The following is a 19,300-nucleotide window of genomic DNA, read 5'->3' on the forward strand; positions in this document are numbered from 1 at the left end:
AGTTTGAGAACCCTGACAAGGAACAAATGTGACTTGATGCTGCCATTTATTAATTTACCAAAAAATTTTTTAAAAATATCTAGTTAGAAGTATAAATGATCGTTCAAAGATGTCAGCATCACTAGTTAAATTTTCGGACATGCTTTTCGAAATCTAAGCTCACGCGGAACTTCCTCCCTCGAAACCTCTCCAAAGACCCAATGGGAATTTTTCGGCTGGAAGAACAAATTTCTGCCCACCCTCGGGTAATATTCGGTAGCTGAACAAAAAAATTTTGCCCTAAAAATCATCTCAAATTTCTGAAATGAACCTCCGACCTTCATCTCCGCAACCTTGAATAATAATTAACACAGTACATTCTTATGAAACGAATAACAAAAAAAAAAAAAATTTTTTTTAATAAAACAAAATACAACCGTATTTCCCAACGAAAGGATCATTTTCATCGACAAAAATCAACAAATAGTATCTATAAGTTCCTACATCATTTACTTTTCGGCAGCTTTCAAATGTTCCATGAGGGCATGTCGCAAAACTTGGATGGACACGCTTGAAGAGAACTCGCCACGGAACTCATTTGGAAATCCGTAGGCTCCACATACGTCGAGATCGGTGAGGTTATCAGCGTACTTCACGAAATAGGCCAAGTCCTCTAAGGTTATCCTGACGCCGTGAATATGCACACGAGTTATCGGATTGTTCGATCCATTCCCTTCGTTCACTAACTGTCTGAGCGCAGCCCCGAAGTTGCATTCATTCACCGAATCATGAAGGATAAAATGTATTATCTTCAGGGAATTCTTCCATTTTTGGCAAATTTTTGCACAGTCCTCACTAGGGATTTCGGCATTTTGTGAGACGGACCAAAATTCCTCGAGCTTCTCTGTTGATAGATTGAGTATTCCTTTCAAGGAATCTTTACCGGTGTAAAGAATACGCAATTTCATCGATTTCCCTGCAAGAAGATAAAGTTCTTTACTTGTCAAATCTCCGTAGATAATGAGTGATTCCAACAACATAAAGCCCACATCTTCATCAGCCTCGTCACATTCAAGATCGATGTTTCTAAGGATAAGATCTTTCATCCTCGGACAACAATCCTTAAACTTCTGGATATTGAACTTACAATTGCCGTTTGAATGCACGACGCGCCTTGACAGGTGAAAGTGCTCTAGCAAGGGACAATTGATGGCAATGTCTGATGGATCGATCCCTAAATCAACACCATAAAGGTACAATGTTTTCAAGCTTTGACACTTACTGATCATCACCTTGAAGTCCATACGCTCGAGCTGTTGAAGAGGATCCGTGACCACCAGGTTCTCAACTTTCGACAGCAAGCCTCGTTCAGCGAATTCTATCAGATCCTTAATGTTCGTTTTGGATTCGTCAGTGATTTTTATGTCACTCCATAGCACCGGCAATAGTGCGATTTCTCTCCATCTACGGCAGACTTCTGACACGTTGTCCAGGAGATTCTTGTTGCCTTCGGACCCTACATAGAAAGAAAATATTCTAAAAAAAATTTCGTTGGGTAAATCCTCGATTTCTTTTGGAGACATCGCGTTCGTTTTATCGGTTTTATGACCTTATTCTCACCAGGAAATTAAGAATTTGTTTGCCCGATTGCAGCCGCGCGCCAGAAAAACAACTGATGTGGCCTTTGGAACGGCTAATCACTAGACCAGGAAAGTATGAGACTTTTTTTGGATCACGTGATATTTTCCTTCTTAAGAGAAAGGTTTGAAGGACATACAAACCGTTTCCAGGGTAACCGACGTAATTATTTCCTCGGATGCTCGTAGAGAAAACATATCTAGAAATAAAATTTCTTTTCTTTATGTGATGGGTGTTAGATACTACGAAAGTTTTTCATTGAAGTTCATGGATATTGATCTGTTTTTGAGTCAAAAAATGTTTCAATTAAAGGGATTAACCTTCGGAATTTCTTCTATGTAATCTATGCCCATGGGCCATTATGAATTTTAAAAAAATCCGAAATTATATGAATTTATGTAGTTTACTAAAAGAAGAAACAGACGTAAATTTTCATTTTCACACTTGATAAAATATGAATAAAAAGTTGAAATCGGTGTTATTGTACGTATATTCAACTCAAAAGTGGCTCCGATGAATTATTTTATTTTGTTACGGTCTGTAGGCGATAGATGGCGCGATTTGTTCGATGGCTCTCAGAAATATAGAAATCGGTTTCGGTTAAACGGAAAAAGGTCCGATTGGCGGAGGGCTAGAGGAACATTCTAGAAAGCCCCGCCCTTCCCGAGAATGGTTCAACCCCCCTCCAGACAGATCGTACGGTGGCGCCGACCACTAGGAAACTGTAAAATAGAATTTTGTGGAATGTTCTTTTCCTCGAACTTTCTAGGAGGGTTATAAATAGTCTGGAGCTCACAAGATGGCAGGCACAAGGAGATTCAGTCAGTTGTGTTTAAACTTTGCGAGGAAGTTGTTAGCTCTCTGACTAGCCTGTAAATACGTGTAAATTGCTGTTCTGTAAATAAATCTCTGTTTGTCCGTCGAACCGCTTCTTGTTTTGCAACATCGAAGTCTTGTGGAAAATTATCCGGAACAATATTTAATATTCTCGTCTTGTTATCTCTAAGAAAACTCCAGATTTCCAAAACTAAGAATTCAATTTTTTTTAATTATTGGCATGGCGAAAAACTCTATTGAATTTCTACAATATCGGCACTTTCAACATTGATTTCTATGTGGAATATTCAATGTCTGTCCTTCGATGTAGCGTGCCTTCTCGAGGTCCTGGGGCAGACATTTTTTTTGGAGGGCCCCCTTTGAAAGGGTTGTTATTGTGCGAAATAAAATGTACATTTTTTGTTGGCCCTGGGGAAGTGCTCCGGTTGCCTCAGCCTAATTACGGGTCTGTGTTGGCCGTAGTACTGTTTGAAAATTTTACATAGAGGAAAATGCGGGATATATATCGCCTAATGTTCGTGCTGATCATATTCGTGAAGGAATAAAAGGGAAATTCGTGGAAAAAAGCTGCCAAAAACAAGGGAAAAATTTAGTTATGGCTGAAATTTCTAAAAAATATATATACATGAATATTGTTTTTCTTTGTATTTATAGAGATAAATCATTATTATCTCAATGCAGTTTACGGGAACCAAAAATGTTGGTGAGAAGAATTCATTCTCAGAAAACATTTCTAAATTCATGAGAAATAATTTCATAATTATTGAAAGAAATAATTTCATAATTATTGAAAGAAATAATTTCATAATTATTGAAAGAAATAATTTCATAATTATTGAAAGAAATAATTTCATAATTATTGAAAGAAATAATTTCATAATTATTGAAAGAAATAATTTCATAATTATTGAAAGAAATAATCTCAGAGTTAGTGAAAGAAATATTTTACAATACATGAAAATATTCATAAATAATGAAAAATATTTCCAGATTTCTTGAATGAAATATTTTCTCTCTCTCTCTCTCAGAATTCTTGAAAGAAAATTCATTACAATAATGTATATATATTTTGAGAATTGTCGAATTTATGAATGAATTTATTCACGACAAACCATTGGTTTTATTCATTCCTAAAAATTACGTGAGAATACGATATTGTCCCTGGAAGTGGGACGTCGCACGCAGGAGGTAGTTTTCTAACTTCTTTTGGAGCAGGGGCAGGGCCGCAACTGGAGGGGGGGGGGAAAGCAGACTGGTGCCCCGGGCGCTGGACCAGAGGGGGCGCAAATTTTATTTTCAAACTTCTTCAACGGAAACGGTTATTTTCCGGATATTATGCCGAGGCGAGCTCGGAAAGAAAAGTCATCACGTCTCCGCCGGGAATCGAACCCAGGCCCTCTTGCATATCGGGCAAGCATGCTACCATCTACACCACTGGAGACACATGACTTTGCCTTCCTAATTTCACGCACTGTGTCGTGAGGCGTAGCATGCTTGCCCGGTATGCAAGAGGGCCTGGGTTCGAGTCCCGGCGGAGACGTGATGACTTTTCTTTCCGAGCTCGCCTCGGCATAATATCCGGAAAATAACTGTTTCCTTGATATCTCTGGCTGAGAAAAATGCCATCTATATCTCTTCTCCTTCAACATTACAAGGGGGGCGCCAGAATGCGCACTTGCCCCGGGTGACCAAAAATCTACTTGCGGCCCTGATCAGGGGTCTTCAACCTTTCTCGAGTCGCGATCACTCTGCCTATAACTGTCATTAAACAAAGAGCGCCCCTTACCGCAAGGGTGCTCAACCTTTAGGAGAGTGCGGGTCACTTCACTGGTTTGGAAGCGTGTCGCGGGCCACTTAAGTATTCGACAGACAATTGAGTGATCTGTAAATGTGCCGTGTATCTTTTACGTTGTCTGTGAATGTGCTACGGGCCGCTAATTATCTAGAACTGAATGAATGAACGCCAGAACTTTGCCACTGGACGTATCCCGTTGCTGAGATCTCTTCCAGCCAGCTTCGTGGCAGAGTCTGGAACAAATTATCTAGAACTGTGTTCGGGGCCGCTTGATCTATAGATATGCTGCGGTTCACTTGAGTGATCTGTAAATTTGCCGCGAGCCGCTTGTCTGATGGGACTGACCACTGGAACTGTGCCACAGGTTACTTGAGTGATCTATAGACATGCGGTGGGCCGCTTGTGTGATCTAGAACTGTGCCACAGGTGACTTAAGTCATCTTTAAATATTCCGCTAGTCACTCAAGTGATCTGGAAATGTACCGCGGGCCACTTAAGTGATGTAGAACTGCACCGTGGGTTACTTAAGTGATCTGGAAATGTGTACCGTGGGCCACATAAGTGTCGTAGTGAACTGCACTGCTGGTCACTTAAGTGATCTGTAAATGTGCCGCTTTTAGTTCACTTTCACAAAATTAGGGATTGAGGTTGTGGGCCCCATCGTAACATTACTCCAAGGGCCACGAGTTGAGCATGTATGCCTTACGGAAACGTTCACATAAGCATGCATGAAGCCTGCACTAATCATAATTCGGGAATGCAATTTTTACAGGGTACTTAATTGAAAAGTTGATAAAGTGTTCGTGAGCACGAAATCTGTTGTGAGTATTGAGCACTCTTGGTGCTTCAGGGCAAGACCGTATCGAAAGTGGAAACATGTATTGTAGTCGTTCTACGAAAGCATTTGGGACTCCTACCGGTCGTCGTAATGGAATGGTCGCTATAACGAGCGTCGAGCTGTACTATTACCACAGCCACGTTCCCGCTTCCTACGCGTTGGTGGTCATTGAAGAAAGGATGACGCCGCGGCATGGCTCCCACGAGGGCGGGGCTGACGAGACTCTGGCCCTGGGGCCCGGGACAATTCTCATCGCTTTCTCCCGCTGTAAATAAACTTTAGAAGGGCCCGTGGAAAGTCTAACCCGGGGGCCCGCAAAAGATCCCGGCCCTTTTCCAGGCTGGGGGGGGGGCCCCATGAGCCGCGGTCATCTCAAATTTTGGTCGTCGTCGTTGTTCATTGAAAAATTATTTACGATTACACACTACTCTCTAACTACTCTTTTTTGTGAATTCATTGGTTTTTTTCTTCTATGAAAGAAGAAAAAAAAATTTACGCAAAAAACTTGGCGCAGGAAATAGACGCCCGAAAGGCGAAAAGCAGCCAACCTGTTCATCGTAGCACTACGTAGTTCTACAAACGTCGCGTCGATTTCTTCCCGATATACAGTCAAACCTCGTTAATGAGGCACTCTTGGGAGAGCAAAAATATGACTTAGTAAGCGGAGTGACTCGTTAAACTGAGTAAGCCATAGCGGTGCTAATTCCTACCCGATGGCAATTGGGACTTCCAAAAAGTGACTGAGTAAGCGGAGTGACGTGTTAACCGGGCGACGCACTAACGAGGTTTGACTGCACATCCGATCGGGCGGAATATAACGTTAAATCGGTCTAGAAAACGTTACAAAAACCAGGGCCGTCATTTCAACTTTTTCCGGGGGGAGGGGGCAAAGCACATGTACTCAATCTCAGTGTGTGTATGTACATATGTGTGTGTGTGTGTATATATATACCAGTCAAACCTCGTTAGTGCGTCACCCGGTTAACACGTCACTCCGCTTAACGAATCACTTTTTTGGAAGTCCCAATTGTTCTCGGGCGGGAATTGGCAAGCTGTGTGTGTGTGTCTCTCTCTATATATATAATGTGTGTGTGTGTATCTATGTATATATATATGTGTGTGTGTATATATATGTATATATATATAGCGCCAGCCATAGCTTGCCAATTCCTGCCTGATTGGGCAATCCAACAATTGGGACTTCCAAAAAAGTGATCCGTTAAGCGAGTGACGCACTAACGAGGTTTGACTTTATATATATATATATATAAATAATTATTATAATCACACACACCATTTTTAGTGTATTTTCAAGATTCCCCCCCTAAATGACGGGCCTGACAAAAACGTAATTTTAGCGTTTATTCTGCGAATTTTTTATACAGCGATAAACACGTGCGCATTCGATGAATCTAGGTGTGAGAAGGGCGTCGTGTTTGTTTCAACACAGCGGCGGTTGTGTTTTTGTTTTTACGTATGTTTTTTTTTTTTTCTTCCTATACTTCCCTGGTGGTATCGAATCGTAGTGTAAAAAAACAACGAAACATTATTATTTTTAGGTGAAATAATTTCGGTGAATCTTCATCAAGCGCAGAAATCGGTGCAAGGAATGGCGACGCTCTATATCGCAGGGGTGGTGGAAAGAGGAGAAGCAGCACATTCCGCCGCCAGGAAGCAGAGCCGTCTTAAGAGCGTCGTGGGCTCCCGGGCCAAGTGGTTTTTCTTAGGTCCTAGCTGGTAGTTTCTCGAAACATTGAACAACTACTCGTTTTTCTGAGGGCTCTCTTCTCTTGAGGCATCCGGATGGGCCCATGCGGTAAGACAACACTGACAAGAAGAAGAGGTGATCGGCAGTCTGTGCAGGTAAGAGCCTATCCTCTTTTTTTTTTACGACAAGGGCAGGCAGAGGAGCATTTATGGTTTTGCCGCATTTCTCCCATTTTAGTCTAATTTTCTAGACTATTTCCTTGAATTCGCCACCCTTTACTATAGCCCGCTTGGCCTCTCCCACTCCTACATTGTGTCTCTAAAAGTCGCTCTTAGTCATTTACATGTTTGCACACTGTTTTGGTCACTCACAGGATTGCACACTGTTTTTGTCACATGGCCAGAGGGGCCGACATGAAGAAAACATTGGGGGGGGGGGCTGAAAGATGCTGACTCAAGCTCGTACGTAGCATGGGTGGAATATGCATTGCATTTTCAGAAATTTGGGGTTTGGGCTCAGCCCCTAGGTTTCGGTGCCTATGCTCACAGGCTTGCACACGCTCTATGTCCCTCACTGGCCCGGTCCCTTGCTCTGTAGGTCTCTTTTGCTGACTCACGTTCTTGAAAACTCTAGGTCAGTGTTTTGGTCGCTCACTGACCTGATCCCTTGCTGTCTGGGCAGAGGCGGACTGATTCATTTATTGAAGGATATACAAATGTGCATGAGCAATGTTCTCGCACTACTAAGTAAGTAGTTTATTTTCTTCTCGTGTAAACATTCTTGATGGGGCGAGGTGGATGCAGGACCCTGCCCCATCATCTTCAAGCAGGGCCGTCTTAAGAACATCATGGGATCCCGGGCCAAATGATTTGTTGAGGCCGTACCTGGAAAATTTTCGAAAAATTCAACTATTTCTCGTTTTTCTGAGGCTCTTCTCTTGAGGTCTCCGGGTGAGCCCATGCGTTAAGACGGCACTGTCTTCAAAACAGGGGGGGGCCCTGGACCTTTCAGCTGGCCTTTCATATTATTTTGTTTGTTTAAAAGTGTAAAAAAATAGGTTGACCTTCGTGTGGGAACCTATCCCCATAGGGGAGAGGAATCGCATCAGCTAAATTGTTTCTTTTGATTATGATGACTGGAAAGGTATATGCAGGGACGCAACTAGGTCAGCCGGGGCAAGCACACCTTTTTGCACCCCCTCTGTAATGTTGAAGGGGAGGTTAGAGGGTGAAATTTGTGCTCCCTCTGGTACGGCATACCCCCACCTCCTGCTTCCCCCAACCTAGTTGTGGCCCTGCTAAAACGCGTGTGTTCCCGTGACTTGTTCATGGGCCCTCACATCCTGTAGCATGAGTCCCCCAGGCCATAGGCGTTGGAGTGTTATGCACCTGCGGGTGCTTGGCTTGAGCTTTATAGGGCAGATTTTGACTTCTGAATGAATTCTGAGGTTGCTCGGACCGGTGGTACAGAATAATATTGGTGCTGTACTGTTCCGACGCCATTGCCCCAGGCTGGGTTCTTTAGTGCCCCTCCCCTTTTATGTATTTATTTTTGTGTGGAGAACAAAAAATTAAAATAGTCCCTCGAGCTGCAGCCCGAGGGGGGGGGGGTGATGGGGGGGCGCCTGGATGCTGTAACCATGAGGTTGTCAAAAGGTGTGCTTGTCCCGGCTAACTTGCGGCCCTGTTTACATGCCCCTGAAGGCTCATCAGAGCTACACAGCCGAGCGGAACTAGCCCAGCACCTGGACTGGCTACAAGAGTGCAGAGAAGGATTGACAAAGTCAAGCAGCCAAGCAGAAGTGGCCCAGCACCTGGGCTGGCCATGTGACACACGGATTATCATCAGAGCCATACAGCCAAGCAAAAACGGGGCAGGGGCAAGCGCATATTTTCCCGTTCCCTTGCAATGTTGAGAGGTTTAAGGGAATGATTTGCGCCCCCTCTTGTCCGGCGCAGTAGACCCGCCTGTTCCCCCCCCCCTAGTTGTGGCTCTTCGGAGGTGGGAGGCAGCGTCAGTGATAGAACCTACTGATTCACCGGCCCAGTTGATCTGGCCCATGTCCGAATTTCGGGCTATGGTGGCTATTTTATGTCGATTCCTGTATATGGATCAATAAGATATCGATATTCAGATTCCTTTGATCGTTAGGGTTGTCATGATTATTATGGTTAGCTATGGTCAATTATAAATGTCCATAATTGTCACAAAAAATACTCCAACGTGGCGATGACCCCGAATCATGGTTCGTCACGTCAGATATGGTGAGCGAAACCACGAACGCATTCAGCGACAATATGTAAATTCAAGATATACAGAAGACTGGATGTTGTGAAGATATTTATTATTTTAGATGTTAATTTTTTAAGGAAGGAAAAAACTCATCTCTGCCTCTACCGGGAGTCGAACCCGGGTCCTTCGATTGCCGGACGAGTGCTCTGACCACTAAGCTACAGAGGAGCTCTAGCGAAGGAAAATCTCTATCTCCTCTGTAGCTTAGTGGTCAGAGCACTCGTCCGGCAATCGAGGGACCCGGGTTCGACTCCCGGTAGAGGCAGAGATGAGTTTTTTCCTTCCTTAAAAAATTAACATCTAAAATAATAAATATCTTCACAACATCCAGTCTTCTGTATATCTTGTATTAACAAGTGGAGAGCGACATTCATGTCAAATATGCAAATTGGTATGCAGGCATTTCTAACCGTGTAAGGGAGGCTCAAAAATCCCTTCGGCCGAGGGGGGACGCCCCCATGATGTTTTTACGACGGCCCTGTATGAGGCATTTTATGTACTCGAATGCTCAGTGTCCGGTGCTCTTCCTCTGACAGAGGCGTCGGAAACCTGAGGATGCTCGTCTGGGTGTTTAGATACGTGATTTTTTTTTAAATTAATTCTGGGGGGCTCAATCCGGTGTTACGAAATACTATAGGTGCTGGAGCACCCAATGCACCCCCGGCTCCGACGCCACTGTCCTCTGATATCATGCCCCCCCCCCCCAGCTGCAGGATGCGGTCCTGCTTGTGAATTTCTAGTGTAAAAAAAGATGCAATCGTGTCTGCAGCCCGGACTGGAACTTGTGGAGTACGGGATCCGGAAATTTCCGGATCCAAAATCCCAGACCGTATGAATGATCGACTGGGTGAGTGACTATAAGTGAGTGAGGGAGTAGTGGCTGTATGAGTGATCATGGTTGAGAAATGTGAGTGACCGTACGATCAAGTGATTGGTTGAGTGAATGAGAGGGCCGGATTAACCATTAAGCATAATAAGCATGTGCTTAGGGCACCAGGGGAAAAGGGGTACCAGGAGAAAAGGGGCACAACAAAAAATTGTCAAATATAGTACTTTGTTTAAAATGTAAATTTTCTTCCCAGCATCAACCATCCTGTAGAAATCCTAAAATTTTAAGAGCACTTGATTGAACAGTTGAAGAGCTTTATCGAAAGGTTATCCAGGGCGGGGTAGGTGGGGGGGGGGTCTGGTGTTTCGGGCGCTGAGCTTACTCTATTTCCATTAAAAATTACAGGGAGGGGTGCCAAAAGGAATACAGATCCCCCAAGTAACAGAGTAAATTTTTGTTTCTAGTTGCGGCCCGAGTGCGAGACAAAAGCAGAGAAACTAAGTTAATTGCGAACACGAACTCGTGTTGATTCTGTTTTTGTGTGTTAAGATTACACTGAATTTCCATAAAGTAAGCCCAGAGCCGTCTCAACAGCATCATAGACCCTCCCGCCCCTGGCAAAACAAAAATTTCTGAGGCCCCTCCTACTAATTTGAATACTTACTCTCTCCAAAATTTTAACCACATCAAATTGTCATGTCTCCCCGGCAATTGAGGCTCCCGAGTCATGGCATCGTAGGCCTCGAGCGAAGTGATTTTTCTGGACCCCCAACCCCCCACTTAGAAAATACCTGCTTATTTATTTACGTACTTCTCGAAAATTGTAAACAAATCTAATTGTCATGAGGCCCCGTTAAGGTAAGAAGTGAAAGGGACGGGGGAGGCACCAAAAACACGAGTGCTTAGAGCCTTTATATGGGTTAATCCGGCCCTGATGAGTGACCATATGATCAAGTGACTGAGTGAGTGACCATATGATCAAGTGACTATAAGTGAGTGACCATATGATCAAGTGAGTGGTTGAGTGAATAACCATGTGATCAAGTGAGTGGTTGAGTGAATAACCATGTGATCAAGTGGTTGAGTGAATAACCATGTGATCAAGTGCTTGAGTATATCAAGTGAATGACTGAACGATTGAGTATGGGTGATCATATGACTGACCATATGAATGATCAAGAGCGAGTGACCGTCACTCGCAGTCACTCATCCACTTCTATGGTCACTCACACGGTCAAGGTTGTTGAAATGTCGGGACTAAATGTCGAACAGTTGCGAACTGTCGGTGGCGATGTTTCCGTAAACCGCCAGTACTAACATTGTGGTGGGCATGGCCCCACATCCTGTAGCGACGCCCCTAGGCTGGGATCTTTTGTGGAACCTTCTGTAGTTCATTTGTAGCGTGAAAAAGCAAAAAATGATGAGAACCGTCCCAGGCCCCAGGGTTGAGCCCTGACAGCCCCCCATGAGGGGGGTCCATGATGCATGGGCATAGTCGGTGCTAAAAAGTTGGAAAATGATCATTTCTTTTATTGTTCCAGTTCGTTAAAGTCACAATTTATTTGGCGGTCAGATTTATTAGCGACATCTATCGCGAAGTACTGTATTATCGTCAGTTTTCAGCTCATAAAACGAACAAAAAATTTGTTTGCTGTTAATTATTTAAAAAAACGAAAAAATGAATATTAAAATATAAATTAAAATATTACACAAAAGAACGAAAAGCAGTTGATTGATTGAAATATGTCTTTATGTACACTATATAAAGAAATCGTTGTTCAATGGAAAATGGAAGCGTAGAAACGACAAAATCATTCTGAACAGTTCTCTCTTGAGATCTCTCAGAAAGATTCTGTCGTTTCTACTCTTCTTGTCAGGCAGGGGCGTGGGAAGTGTTTCGAACCTGTGGGTGCTCGTCTTGAGTTCCATATAGGAAATTTCGATTTCTGAATCAATTCTGTGGGTGCTCGGACCTGTTTTTACAAATTTTCGTGGGTGCTCGAGCACCCACAGCACCCAGGCTCCGACGCCACTGTTGTCAGGTGAAGATCCTATCCGTCTATGTATGAACTGCTGCCCTCAACGGCCCGTGTATTATTTTTGGTACCTTTTTAGTTTCAAATGATGTCCACAACTGTTTTCCTATACCCGGAAATAACTTTTTTCCCCCAGTGAAACCTCGAGCAACGATATTCGGGTATAACGATAGATCTCCCCACAACGATATTTTTTCTAATCTTATTTAGAATTGCCTATAGTCTAATGTTAAAATCCTCTCGACACAACGATGTCCTCTACTACGACAAATCCCTCTATAACAGTGGTTCTCAACCTTTTTTGACTCGCGGAGCCCTTTTTAGTTTATAATTTCCATACGGCGGAGCCCCCGCAGGCTTTTCTTTTTTGTTTATTCATCAAATTTACGGATTTATTTTATTTTCCTTGAGCGGCCGCGGAGCCCCTGGGCCCCCACATGCTGGGGCTAGGCCATATGTTTTAATATTTGGCGGAGTCCCCAAGCCAGACTTTTCACGGGCCCTTCTGTAGAATTGCTGTAAATTTATAGCATGAAACAAAAAATGATGGTATTTGTCCCTAGCCCCAGGACGAGATAGTCCCTCTCTTGTGGGGAGGGGGGGGGCATGCCCCTGCGAAGGGCACACGAGCACCGGTTGAGAACCGCTACATGTTCAACCCGTGGCCATCTGATACAGTCCGTGATCTCAACCCTAATTTTGTCAAAGTCAGCTATAAGTGGCACATTTCCAGATCACAAGTGCCCTGCTGTGCACACATCATCACTTGAGTGGCCCGTGATCTATTTACCCGATGACTTAAATGGCCTGCAGTACATTCACAGATCAATCAAGCGACCCGCGACCAATTTATAGATTACTTAAGCGACATATTTTCAGCTGCCCATAGTTCCAGAGCACTCAAGTGGCCCGCGGCACATTCCCAAATCACTTGAGTGACCTGTGGCCCATTTACAGATCATTAAAGTGGCCTGCCACACGTTTACAAATAAATGAAGTGGCCCGCAATTTCTTGCATCCGACTCTTATGCCCTGGGCGAAGCATATGCACTTTATTTATTCAAAAAATTACGAGAAGAAGGGTGTGTCAAAATGAATACTTTCCCTGGGCAGCGAAGTCGGTTTTTGTTTCTAGTTGCGGCTCCGACTTCCAATTTGCGTTAGAAGAATCCGCTCTCCCGCATCTCTAAAGGTTGATTCTGCGTACGCCACTGGGAACCTTCTTGCCCGGCCAACAATGTATCTAGCTGCGGCCTTGCGTGTGAGTGCCTTTAAAAAATATGAAAGTGTTTGTCGGCGAATTGCTGGCGGTGAATTTTCCACACATGGTGGTCCCTCCCTCCTTTCAAGTCATCTCCACCTATGGGAAACCTTGATCGATTCTATTCTACGGAACCCTTCGGGGTAACCCAGGGTCATCTTCATAGCATCGTGGGCCCCCGCGCAAATGAATTTTTGACGGCTCGAGCTTGGGGGCCCTGGGAGACACTCTATCCTTATCATTTTTCTCACTATGAATTAACTTCAGAAGGGACCCCATGAAAAATCTGGCTTGGGGACCTGCGAAAAATTCCAGATAGGGTGTCCCGACGCAGTATGTGGGGGGGGGAGCCATGGGGAAGGGATAGGCAGGAAGCTCAAAAAATAAGTCCCGCACGGGTAGAGATTGTCTGGAGCTGCCTCTGATAGATTGCATTCGTGTTTCTGGGTCTACAGCCCCAAGCCCTGTCAATTCTCAAGTTTTCTACTTCTGTTGTCGAATTATGGTACAAGAGCGTGAATTGGTTTTTTTTTTAAATTTTTGGAGTCAGTCTAGTCTATTCTGCCGCCCAGAGGCATCGCGCCCCTCGCTCAATCCGCCCTTGGCCCCCCGGGCTGTACCCATGCTCTAAGACGGCAACTGCGGGATCCTGGTTGCAGGGTCGTCTTAAGAGTAGCATGGGCCCCCGCGCCAATTGATTTTTCGGAGGCCCTACCAAACAAATTCTCGAAAATTTCAACCAGATCTTATTTTTGTGAGGCTCCTCTTCTCTTGAGGCCCCCGGGCCGTGCCCGGGTGGACCCATGCCTTAAGACAGCACTGCCTGGTTGGAAACACATGCAATAGTCAGCACGCACGTGATAAACCCATTTCAAAATAAAAACAAATCCCAGAATTCCACAATTGCGCGCTTTGCGCATGTGCAAACCTTCTCGATCAGAAAACTCCGTTGGGGAAGGGGGGGGGAAGTGGAGCGGCGCTACTTCGCCATTATGATACCCGCCAGTTGGTAAGTTTCACGTTTTCATATTTTCATTCTAATTTTTGCTTTTGAATTTCTTGAACTTTTTTCTCCCAAGGTCCCCTGTGAACTATATTTTCTTCCGATATATCCCACCCATGATCCAGATCCTTTTTAGTTAGATCCATTTCAAGATCTGTTTCCTTTTTTGCGGCTTGAAAGTTCAGTCATGGCCCCCACATCCTGGAGCGGGGCCCCTAGGCTGGGATTTTTTGCGGGCCCCTTCTGTAGTTAATTTATAGCGTGAAAAAACAAATGAGAACTATCCCGGGCCCCAGGGCTAGATCCCTGTCAGCCCCCCCCCCTCCCTTTGTGGGGGCCATGAGTCCAGTGGTTCGGGAGCTAGCCTCTGACGGTGCAGGTCTGGGTTCAAATCCCTGGACAGATCTTACCAATCTCTTGGAAATAGACGTGGGGGGATCGTATTATTATTGAATTGACTCTCCTATGTAGGATATATGAGATTTGACACTGTGGAGCACTTTATCTTTGTTCACTACAAATTCACTGAAAAGCAGGTTCTATGGGGGCAATTCTGATGGATTTGGAAATAGTGTTACCTTTTCCCCATCAGATTTTCATGGCCCCTCCACAAGAGCGAGGCTGACAGTGCTCTAGCCCTGGGGCCCGTGACAATTCTCATCATTTTTGATTTTTCACACTATAAATCAACTACAGAAGGGCCTGTGAGAAGTCTTATTTAGGGGCCTGCCAAAGATCCCGGTTTAGGTATCCTGCCCCAGGATGTGGGGACCATGTATATTTTAATTAAAAGATTGATCACACACATACTTGATTTATTTCAAAGCTTATGGGGGTGTACAGAAATTTCTGTGCACCCCCATAACCACCTGTCATGGCCCCTTTCCGCTGAATTTTCACCCCCTAGAATATTCCAGTTTGGCAAGGGTGTCATGTGGCCCCAGGTTGGGAACCACTGTTCTAAAACACATCCTGCGATCAACTGTTTAAAAGCTACTAATATAGGAGACTAGCAATAGCAGGGCTTTCTCTATACACATTAAAAAAAGTGAAAAACCATTGTAAAATGCTTGAAATGCGTTGTTCAGGAACTGCAGTAACCAAAGTAAACATTCCACAAGTTGAGGCCCAGGAACCATTGTTGCTCAACACTGATCTTTTAGGATAATCTATCGTTCAAGTTGGGTTTTGTTTGGTACATCAGCATAGGGGTTTTCAACCTGAGGCCATGTTGGGGGGGGGGGCATGGGTGAAAATCTTATAAAAGGGGTGTCATAACAAGTGGTGAAGGGGACCCTAGAGAGTTGTGAAGAAATAACTCTTTCAAGCGAAATATGGTAGGAAAAAAATGTGATTGTTTTCAGATTCTGTCCATAGAACCAAGGCCATTTTAATCCTTGGGCCCATGTACCATTCCTCACACCTATGGGGGGGGGGGCCTATGATATTGAGACAGTCATGTATAAAACCTCCACAAGAAGGAAGCTAGCTCACTGAGCTCTACTCCAGGGTAAGCTATATGATGTGTCGGAAAGGTCAATTTATTGTGTAGGTTCATTGGATCATCTAGTGTATTTTACTCAGACCTATTTTGGCTCTTAGCAGGGATGATCGCCCATTGTCTGTATTCATGTTTACCACCCAGGGTTCCAGAGATCGATCTTATTCATGAAATTTTTATTCATTATTAAATTCATAGGTTTGATTAAGCCCAATGTAATAAGTAGAAAGAATCTCACTCTTGGATGAGGATAGTTGGCCCTGGATAAGATAGGGGAGGAAGCATGGAAAGAAAATACTGTCCTGGGGGACATGGGTTGAAAAAGGGTTGAGGAAACACTGCATTAAGGGGTGGAAACAAAACTGCTCCATGCTGCTACAATTTCCGATGTCTGTTACATTTTGCTGCAATTTATGGCTGTTTGATGCATTTTGCTACAAAAACACTCTTCAATTCTGCGCCATCTTGTACCAAAAACAAAATTTTCTCTTAAGAATAAAGTTGTCGCAATAAAAGCTGATTTTTCGATAACATCATTTGTTCTCCCCGCAATTTTATTTCTTGGGGTCACAAATAGAATTAGCTTGAGGCCCCCTCCCCAGGATTCGGCACCCAGGCATCTCACAACGTATAAAATGGGGTCAAGCTATGTGAATTGCTGCTCATCTGCAGAACAACGAGAAAAAGAACCTTCAATTGCTGTTTCCAGCTATTTTTTTATGAAGGAGTAGACTCCTTTGATTTATGCATTCCTTATGTTAATTATTTTTTTAATTTCATCAATTTTCCCTGACTTTCTGTACTGGACGGAACATTGCTTTATCCTTTAACACAGCGGTTCTCAACCTTTTTGACTCATGAAGCCTTTTCTGGTATATAATTTCTATGGTGGAGCCTTTTATTTATCCATCGAAGTTAATGATTAATTTTTGTTATTTAAAATATTTTATTTTTTTCAAGTGGCCACAGCCCCTTGGGAGTGCACACGGAGCACCAGTTGAGAACTGCTGCTTTAACAGAATGGAAAAGTTTGCGATAGAACATATCACACTGGAAAAACAGCAATGACGAATCTGTCTTCACCATCAGGAGTTGCGATGCAAAAGCCATTGGTAAATTCAGGGTGTTTACGATCATGGCAAAGTGACGAAATCCTGGAAAAGTAATGAAATGAGAAAAAGGTCACGAAATAAGTAAAAAATAGGGGGTGAAAACTGATGTACGTGGATTGAATTTTTTTTTGTAAAAATAGAGAATCATTCTTTTAAATTTGTAATAGTTTAAACATTATTCTATAGTTTAAATTTAAAATAATTTAATTCTATAGTTTTTAATCACTATCAAATTTCTTAGAATATCTAATAAATATTCTAAGAATGACCCCCCCCCCCCCCCCCCAGCAAAAGAAGTCGTCTCAAAGTATGTTGGATCAAACTGAGAGGATGAAGAGTGAACTCAAAAAGAAACGCTTATCATTTTAAATATGAAATGGGTAAATTCTGGTGAAAGAAGCAAGGTCAAACGTTCAAAAATGTTTAAAACTGAAGAGAATAAAAGCACAACTGAGACTTGCATCCGTGGCAAAAACAATAAAAATAATTACTTTTCTCTCTAATGAGTGTTTCAAGTCTCTGCTGTAGTAGTTTTTATTAATTAGTGATTACCAGGTCTACAAGCTAAATCTAAAAACACTTATTTTCAAATTAGTTTTGAAATCTGAAATACCATATGTTAAAATGTCTGTTAAAAGCCTCTCATTTGTTCATGTTGTAGAGAAGATAAAAATATAAGTATCAAGAAGTGTCTCGATATTTTTGATTTAAAAATTAAAAAATATATATATATTTCTTCTATAGGAAATCTATGTATTTTGTGCCTTGTGGGGGGGGGAGGGAACACCCTCTTCTGAACTGTTTTTTAAAGTAAAAAGTAATCCTGTGTATGCTACACTGCATATATGTATAAAAAAACTGTATTTTATTTACTGCCAAAATTTTTCAAGTGCTACAAAAACAACATTTTTGCTGCTACAAAAGTCAAATTTTCATTTTCCACCCCTGCTGCATTAGAATAATTTTTCTCAACTTTTTTCAGCTCTTGCCCCCATGTACTTGCACACACTCTAGGTCTTCAATCTTTTCCAGCTGCAAGCCCTGCCAGCACCCATGATAAAAAAAAGAGCACTCTTGAGGTAAGTTGACTTACAAATTGATGAAAAATCGAAATTTTGATTCTTGGATGCAATTTGCACGAAGTATTTAATCGGGGCGTTGACCAAGTGCTTGCAAAATGAGAAAATTCTTGAAATGTGAAAAATAATGTTCAGTTGTTGTTTATAAAAGATTCACTCAAATCTGTTTTCATGTATGACATTCCTAATATTTGTAGTAGAATTCAAGGTTGCCCTCACAGATTTTCATCTATTTTGCGGATTATGTACCAGTCCAGTCATATAATCAAACATCTGAGTGGTGTGGTGGTAAGTTGCTTGTCTACCATCATGAAGGTTGCCGTCAGGTCCTAAGTTTGAACTGGCGGAAGAATGTAGATATTTTCCCTAATAAGCTTGAGGTGACCACCCATAGAGATGGCGCCTTCATTTCCAACCCAACTTGTTAATGACAGTAAATTTCAGTGTATAAAAAAAAATAGCAATATGGCCCGAGTTGGCGTGTGGTGAAGTAATATAATTGATTATTGAAAGGTCATGGCGGTTGAATGAAGTTGCAGTCTGTTGAATATGTGATTAGTTTTTTAAAGACAAACATGGAATTTAATTCATTTTTAAGGTGAAGGTAAACTGAAATAACCTAGTAACCCAACAACTTGGAAATTTTAACCCTTTAAACGGCCCACAGCAGAAATTACTAAAACCCCTTCAAAATGCTATATCTTTTTTTTAATGAAGTAAACTTCCTTCGAATTTTCAGCTGGCTCAAACTAAGGGGTATAGGGAAAAGTGTTCCATTGGGAAATAAACTTAATTTTGTGAAATATCTAGGCTTCTCAATATACTGTAAATGCCAAAATACAGGAGGCTTTTAAGGAGAAGAGATATCTCGTCAATGCTGGTTAAAGGGTTAAATTGTTAAATTGCTTGTCCCATACACCAAAGTATGATGTTCTACAGGTATGAATTATCCAGAAATACAATCTCCAGCTTCTATCATCAGATGCATACAGTGGTTCTTGAATTTTACAATACGATACTAAGCTCTTTTGCATGCAAGTGAATCTTGTCTCGCTGGATGTTTATCTGATTTATTACAGATATATATGGTGTTTTTTTAAGGATCCATTTGATCAGGCTTGCAAGACTTTTTCAAGATTTCTAGTGCATATTCTGGGGTATTTAATGCATATTTTGGGATTTTTCAGTGCATATTTGGCATTTTAAGAGTACATTTTGATATTTTAAGTGCTTATTTTTGCATTATTAAGTGCATATTTTTAGAGCATATTTTACCACTGTTTTAGTACATATAATCCAGGCTCTATTCATGAAGTTATTAACCATATGGCAGTCCATGGCCTACCATCAGCATGAAGGTAAGCATTGCACTTATTGTATGTATAAACACAT

General features: G+C 42.5%; 1 protein-coding gene and 1 non-coding gene across 2 annotated transcripts; both read right to left on the minus strand.

Annotated features, from left to right (window-relative positions):
• Positions 1–488: 488 nt before the first annotated feature.
• Positions 489–1,562, minus strand: LOC149072528 (uncharacterized). The gene has a single exon (XM_089247228.1). It carries the CDS (start codon positions 1,560–1,562, stop codon positions 489–491), a length of 1,074 nt encoding a protein of 357 aa, XP_089103354.1.
• A 2,260-nt stretch (positions 1,563–3,822) lies between these two features.
• TRNAI-GAU (transfer RNA isoleucine (anticodon GAU)) lies at positions 3,823–3,896 on the minus strand. Its single transcript has one exon. It is a non-coding gene; the product is annotated as a tRNA-Ile (tRNA).
• Between the last annotated feature and the right edge of the window lie 15,404 nt (positions 3,897–19,300).

The sequence above is a fragment of the Pholcus phalangioides genome, unplaced genomic scaffold (genome assembly GCF_987345545.1).
Source record: "Pholcus phalangioides strain wild (caught in Gottingen) unplaced genomic scaffold, Ppha-v1.0 ptg000017l_1, whole genome shotgun sequence".
Classification (NCBI taxonomy): Eukaryota; Metazoa; Arthropoda; class Arachnida; order Araneae; family Pholcidae; genus Pholcus; species Pholcus phalangioides.